Raw genomic sequence first — 7,589 nt, 5'->3', positions numbered from 1 at the left:
CTCCCTCCCCAGTTGCTGAGAACCATCCACATCTCAGGCAAGGGAGGGAAAGAGGTCAGTGAATCACAGGTGCTGATGGGCGTCTCTGTGGCTCCAACTCTACTCAGCAGAAAGTGAGGACAGTTTTGCCGTCTTCGGTCCTGTGAGTGTCAGAGATTGAGCAGAAGTTTCAGAGGCTTTCCTCTCTGTTCCCCCCAAGATTCCTCTGCTGACATTCTGCAACCAGGCAGCCCACTCTGCCACACCACTTCTCTAAGTCTGATTCTCTGAATCTGGAAGTTCCAGGAAACCACAGGCCGGGTCTAACGATGGTACTCTGTGCACCCAGCCAAACTGTTTCTCCAGAGACCTTGGTTCTTGGTAACTATCTCTCTTCTTGGCTCGATTATTTAGCGAGAAGCTGGGGCTGGATAAGATGGGTTCCACGGCTCACTGGGGTTGGCCATTAAAGTGTCTGGAACACTTCTGGTTGTACTCAGATCCCCCGTGAGCTCCATGCTTGTGCTCTGGTTGTTATCTGGCCCTTGTGGTGTCTTCTTCCGCAGGCAGCGGTTGATCAGGGTGGAGAAGAAGTTGGGAAAAGATGGGCTGGAGAAGTAGTACACCAAAGGGTCCAGCATGCTGTTCATGTAGGTGAAGCTGAGGGTGATGAAAAACGCCAGGTCAACCGAGCGATAGACATCGCAGTTCTTCGTACCCGTGGTGTGCAAGAGCCAGAAAATGCGTATGCGCACAGCCACGCTGGGCAGGAAGCAGATGATGAAGACAATGGCCACCACCATGATGAAGTTGATGGCCCTCTTGATCTTGGCGTGTCTGTCCATTTGCCGCTGGCGCAGGCTGCAGATGATTCTGGCCGAGCAGAACAGGATGATGCCCAGGGGCAGGATGAACTCCAGGAGGAACATGGCATCGTGCCACCTGAAGGTATGGCAGATGCTAAAGCTGCTGCACAAATTCGCATCTCGATTCCTGATCAACATCTTTTTGTGCAGGAGGTGACCCGTCAGGCGGATGGTGACACCCCACAAGAGGCAGGAGATGATGGCCGCCGTCCGATTGGAGATCTTGTTCAGTGCGTGGTGGGGATGGACCACCCGGAAATACCTGTCCACGGCCACCACGGTGAGGAAGATGATGCTGCCCTGGCGGTTCATGGCCAGCATAAAGAGCATCAGCCTGCAAGGGATGTCCCCAAACTTCCAGTCCCACTTCCTCACGTAGTTGTCCGTCAAGAATGGCAGGCAGATGATCAGGAGAAAGTCGGCCACGGCCAAGTTGAACAGGAAAATCCGGCTGGATTTCCAGGACTTGAGGTGGAAGCAGAAAATCCACAGGGCAAGGCCATTGCCCAGGAGCCCGAACACAAACTCCAGCCCCAGCACTGGTGGCAGCACATTGGCAATGAAGTCATCCCGGAACACACAGCAGTTCTTCTTGTCTATTTCCAGAAAATGATTCTGCTGCTGGTGCAGGTTCATGAGTGGAGCGAGTCGGTCCTAGGGAGCGCCTCACCTAGCGAATGCCCAAGGAAAGAGGTGTGTGTCTGAGTGGCGAATGTGAGGTTCAGCTCCCGCCTTTATGTCATGTCAGGGTGTTGAAATAGATGACTGAATGGTTACCAGGAAGCTACGAAATCGTTTAAAAAAAAAAAAAAAAGCCAGCAAGGCTCTTATGCAATCTGCTGTTTGCATAAACAAGTAATAAAAATCCCCTGGGCAGACAGGAACCCACAGCTTCCTAAATGTAAAGGATAAGTTTAGGCAAGCCAACTGCCATTTGTGAATTACTGAAACGTGGAAGGCATCCCTTTGGAAGGCTGTGTGCCTACATACTGAGTACTTAACATTAGAGAATTAACTTACTGGCAGCTTGTTGGCTTACATAATGAACAAATGGCAATAATAATTTCCTGTGCTAAGCAGCATGGTTTTCCAGAAACATTAAGAATGAGTATGGGGGCGCCTGGGTGGCTCAGTCGGTTGGGTGTCCAACTTTGGCTCAGGTGATGATCTCTCAGTTTATGAGTTTGAGCCCCGTTTCAGGCTCTGTGCTGATAGCTCAGAGCCTGGAGCCTGCTTCAGATTCTGTGTCTCCCTCTCTCTCTGACTTGTGCTCTGTCTCTCTCTCTCAAAAATAAACATTAAAAAAAAAGAATGAGTATGAAGCTTTAGCATGTATATGATTTAAGAAACAGTATCATGCTGGGGTGCCTGGGTGGCTCAGTCGATTAAGGGTCCAACTCTTGATTTTGGTTCAGGTGATGATCTCATGACTCGTGGATTCAAGCCCCACATCAGGCTCTGTGCTCAGAGCCTGCTTGGGATGCTCTCTCTGCCCCTCCCCTGCTCCCCTGCTCCGTGTGTGTCTCTCTGTCTCTCAAAATAAATAAAGTAAAAAAGAAGAGAAAAGAAAAGAAAGGAAAGAGAAGAAAAGAAAAAAGAAAAGAAGGAAAAGAAAAAGGAAAGGAAAGAGAAGAAAAGAAAGGAAAGGAAAGGAAAGGAAAGAAAAGAAAAAGAAAAAGAAAAGAAAAAAGAAAACAGTAGCATGCATATAATTTTTTTGGAAATACCAAGAAGACAGTAATTATCTATTTTACAAAGACAGATGTGTTGCTTTTCGTGTTTCCCTGCCACCTTCTCTGCAGAAACACGGATTGCTTTTCCACACCAGAACTTTGCAATTAATCTCTAGTTGGGAAGTGAGGGGGGGGGGAGGGGAAAGATACTTGGGAACAGCATACAATTTCATAAGATGTTTGAAAACTTGAACCTAGTTTGGATTGCCAGCGATATGTTACAATAAAGCTGGGGTTTTTGTTTGTGTTGGATTTTGATAGGCTTCTGTGCTCGAATAAGTGATTTATTTTTAAGTACATGATTTTTAAAAATCAGTCAGCTATCTTTTAGAGTTTTAGATTCACAGCAAAATTGAGCGGAAGGTACAGAGAGTTCCTGTGTCTCTCTGTCCCTACACACTCACAGCCTCCCCCTACTAAGTGCATGATATTTGAAAAGCCTCCATTTTTGGAAAATTAAATGTACAGCAATGGGACCTACGAGGACTTTGAACCCTGCCTCATAGCAGGTCACTATTTCACACATCATTTCTTTGCTTTTTAGTCTAATTGAGTGAAGCCCCACAGAACATTTCTACCCTTTTTAAAAAAAATTTCTACCCTTTAATATTTTAGTTATGATTCTTGCTGTGCAAGAGGTTCCAAACTGTGCTCCTTCTACTTTGAGTTAAAAATAGGAAATACACGGGGCGCCTGGGTGGCTCAGTCAGTTGAGTGTCCGACTTCAGCCCAAGTCATGATCTTGAGGTTCATGGGTTTGAACCTCGTGTCGGGCTCTGTGCTGACAGCTCAGAGCCTGGAGCCTGCTTCAGATTCTGCGTCTTCTTCTCTCTCTGCCCCTCCCCTGCTCATGATCTTTCTTTCTTTCTCTCTCTCAAAAATAATGAAATTATGAAATTTTTTTTAATGAAAAAAATAGGAAATTCGCTTCTTTAGATGCATACCTAGTTTTAATAAAAGGGATCTGTGGACTCTTCACAGTAAATTGGAGTCAGGATGCTCTAATATTAGATTCCCATAGGAACCAGAGGACTTGATGATGATGATAATGATGAAGATGATGTTGGCTACACTAATAACGAACTATCCGAAAGAGAAGTTAAGAAAACAATCCTATTTACAATCATACTCAAAAAGAATAAAATACCCTAGGATAAATTTAACCAAGAAGGTGAAATACCTATACACCAAAAACTAAGACGTTGATGAAAGACATCGACAAAGACTCAAATAAATGGAAAGATATGTTGCATGTTCATGGATTGCAAGAATTAATATTGTTAAAATGTCTACACCCCCCAAGGAGATCTACCGATTTAATGCCATCCCTATCAAAATGCCAATAGCATTTTTTGCAAAAATAGAACAGATAATTCCAAAATGTGTATCGAACCACAAAAGGCCCCAAATAGCCAAAACGATGTTTTTTAAAAAGTTTTTATTTATTTATTTTGAGAGAGACAAAGACAGTGCAAGTTCGGGGAGGGGCAGAGACAAAGAGAATCCCAAGTGGACTCTGCACTGCCAGCACAGACAGAGCCTGATGCGAGGCTCAAACCCACGGAACCATAAGATCGTGACCTAAGGCGAAACCAAGAGTCGGATGCTTAACTGACTGAGCCATCCAGGCTCCTCAGCAATCTTTTTTTTTTTTAAGTTTGTTTATTTATTTTGAAAGAGAGAGAGTGAGGAAGGGGCACAGAGGGAGAAAGAGAGAATCCCAAGCAGGTTCCACGCTGTCAGCACCGAGCCCAGTTCAGGGCTTGAACCCACAAACTGAAATAATGACCTGAGCTGAGATCAAAAGTCAGACGCTTGACCGACTAAGCCACCCAGGAGGCCCAAAACAATCTTGAGAAAAAGAACAAAGCTAGAGTGTTTTCACTCCTGATTTCAAACTATATAACAAAGCTAGAGTAATCAAAACTGTATGGTATTGGCATAAAAACAGACACATAAGTCAGTGGAATAGAATAGAGAGCCCAGAAATAAACCCATGAAAATACGGTCAGTTTATTTATGACAAAGGAGCCAAGAATATATAATGGGGAAAGGACAACCTCTTCAATAAATGGTGTTGGGAAGACTGGACAGCCACATCAAAAGAATGAAACACACAAAAATTAACTTAAAACGGATTAAAGACTTGAATGTATGGCCTGAAACCATAAAACTCCTGGGCACCTGGGTGCCTCAGTCAGTTGAGTGTTTGACCCTTGATTTTGGCTCAGATCATGATCTCACAGTTGTGGGATTGAGCCCCGAGTCCAGTTCTGCACTGAGCATGAAGCCTACCTGAGATTCTCTCTCTCTCTGTCTCTCTCTCTCTCTGCCCCTCCCCACTTACTCTCTAAATGAATAAATGAATGAATGAATGAATAAATAGATGATAGAGGCTCTGAATAGACATTTTCCTAAAGAAGAACGACAAATGACAAACGGGTACATGAAAAGATGTTCAACATTACTAATTAGCAGGGAAACGTAAATCCATACCACGATGAGATATCACCTCACACCTGTTAGAATGGCTATTATCAAGAGAAGAAGACAAGAAATGCAGAGAAAAGGGACCCCTTGTGCACTGTCGGTGGGATGTAGGTTGGTGCAGCCACCATGGAAAACAGTATGGAAGTTTCGCAAAAATTAGGAAAAGAAATACTATACAATCCAGCACTTCCACTTCTGTGTATTTATCCAAAGAAAACGAAAACACTAACTTGAAAAGATATCTGCATGCCCATATTCATTGTGGCGTTATTCACAATAGCCAACATATGGGAAAAAATCCCTGAGTGTTCATAGACGGATGAATGGATAAAAAAAAAGCATGTGTGTAAAAATGGAATATTATTCACCCATAAAAGAGAAGGAAATCTTGGCGTTTGAGGCAACATAGATAGACTTGACAGTATTATGCTAAGGGAAATAAGACGGAAAAAGGCAAATACTGTATGATCTCTCTTGATGAGGAGTCATAAAAAAAAAAAAAAGCTCATAGATACAGAGAACAGATTGGTGGTTGCCGGAGGCAGGGCAAAATGGGTGAAGGGAACCAAAAAGTACCACCTCCTGTTATAAAATAAATAAGTCCTGGGATTATAATGTACATTATGGCAACTGCAGCTGATAATACTGTATTGCGTAGTTGAGAGTTGCTTAGAGAGTAAATCTGTTTTTTTTAATTAAAAAAATTTTTAATGTTTATTTATTCTTGAGAGAGAAAGAGACAGAATGAGAGCAGGGAGGGGCAGAGAGATAGAGACAGAGGGAGACAGAATCCAAAGCAGGCTCCAGGCTCCAAGCCGTCAGCACAGAGCCCGACATGGAGTTTGAACTCACAAACCATGATATCATGACCTGAGCTGAAGTTGGACGCTTAACTGATTGAGCCACCCAAGCACCCCAGTAAATCTTCAAAAAAAAATAATTTTTTTTTAAGTTTATTTACTTTGAGAGAGAGAGAGAGAAAGAGCAAGTAAGAGTGAGTGGGGGAGGGGCAGAGAGAGAGGAAGAGAAAATTCCAAGCAGGCTCCGTGCTGACACAGCACAGAGCCCGACGCAGGGCTCAAACTTGTGAAGTATGAGATCACGACCTGAGCCAAAGTCAAGAGTTGGGCGCTTAACCAACTGAGCCACTCAGCCACCCCTAGATAGTAAATCTTAAAAGTCCTCATCACAAGAAAAAAATTCCATAACTACGTATAATGACAGGTTACTGGATTCCTCGTGGTGATCATTTTGCAATATACACAAATATTGAATGATTATGTTGTATGCCTAAAACCAATATAGGGTTTTATGTTATTTATTCCTCAATTAAAAAAGCAAGAACAAAAAAGGAAAGGTGATGATGTTGGTATCCATATTACAGAGAGCTTCCAATATATACCGGATCCCACGTGCAATGCTTCAAATACATGATGGTGTTTTCCCGTGACTGCAGTCCACAGAGTAGGGACCATTGCTGATTCTGATTTCCAAATGAGGACAGTGAAACTCACAGAGGTTGGAAATGTTTAAGGCTACCCCAGCTAATAAGAGCAGAGCTTTGGGTTTGAATCTGGCACTGGCTTCAAAGCCTGTGTCCCCAGCCATGAAACTACACTGCCTCTTATTATATGATTGCCTCGTTTGTAAGGCTGCATTGGATTGAGGTCATATTACGTGGGTGTGTTAAGGCTCCAGTGAAATGGCTGGCATTTACTTCCTGTCCTTGCCACCTGTGAGTCTCCTGTTTCCTTCTGGGATGAACGTAGATTTGTCGGTGATATTCATAAAGAACCTTGATTAACTTTCTTCACTAAAAGCCAGAAACACCAACTATTAACAATAGTTATCTATTTCTGGGAGCTGAAATTTACTAGGTACCTTCTCTTCCTAAGTTTTACAATTGTACAATATTTGTGGTTTTGGGGACGACTGGGTGGTTCAGTCAGTTGAGCTTCTGGTTCTTGGTTTTGGCTCAGGGCATTGATCTCACTGTTGTGGGATCCGGCCCTATGGCAGGCTTTATGCTGACAGTGTGCAGCCTGCTTGGAGTTCTCTCTCTCTCTCTCTCTCTCTCTCTCTCTCTCTTTTTGCCCCTCCTCCCTCTTTCTCTCTCAAAAATAAATAAACATTAAAAAAATAATAGTTATGTTTAAAAAAACCAATAGTCGGGGCGCCTGGGTGGCTCGTCGGTTGAGCGTCCAACTTCGGCTCAGGTCATGATCTCACGGTCCGTGAGTTCGAGCCCCGTGTCGGGTTCTGTGCTGACTGCTCAGAGCCTGGAACCTGTTTCAGATTCTGTGTCTCCCTCTCTCTCTGCCCCTCCCCTGTTCATGCTCTGTCTCTCTCTGTCTCAAAAATAAATAAACGTTAAAAAAAAATTAAAAAAACAACAACAACCAATAGTCATGAATAAAATTATGAGAGAGCAATAAATATTGTTAAGTTTGAAAGAAGAGAAAAGCTGGAGGCCTGGATGCTTGGTCTGGCGTTATCATCAACTACCATGAACCCTCTTACC

The 7,589-nt window shown here is 43.5% G+C and overlaps 1 protein-coding gene across 1 annotated transcript; it reads right to left on the bottom strand.

Moving 5' to 3' along the window:
• Positions 1-252: 252 nt before the first annotated feature.
• HCAR2 (hydroxycarboxylic acid receptor 2) lies at positions 253-1,481 on the bottom strand. Its single transcript, NM_001309044.1, is given in 1 exon segment — positions 253-1,481. A coding segment is annotated over 1 exon segment (1,092 nt). The 3' UTR covers positions 253-389.
• Between the last annotated feature and the right edge of the window lie 6,108 nt (positions 1,482-7,589).

Source organism: Felis catus, chromosome D3 (assembly GCF_018350175.1).
Source record: "Felis catus isolate Fca126 chromosome D3, F.catus_Fca126_mat1.0, whole genome shotgun sequence".
NCBI classification, from domain to species: Eukaryota; Metazoa; Chordata; class Mammalia; order Carnivora; family Felidae; genus Felis; species Felis catus.
Note: the sequence above shows the minus strand (reverse complement) of the source record. Positions and strands in the feature narration are given on the sequence as shown.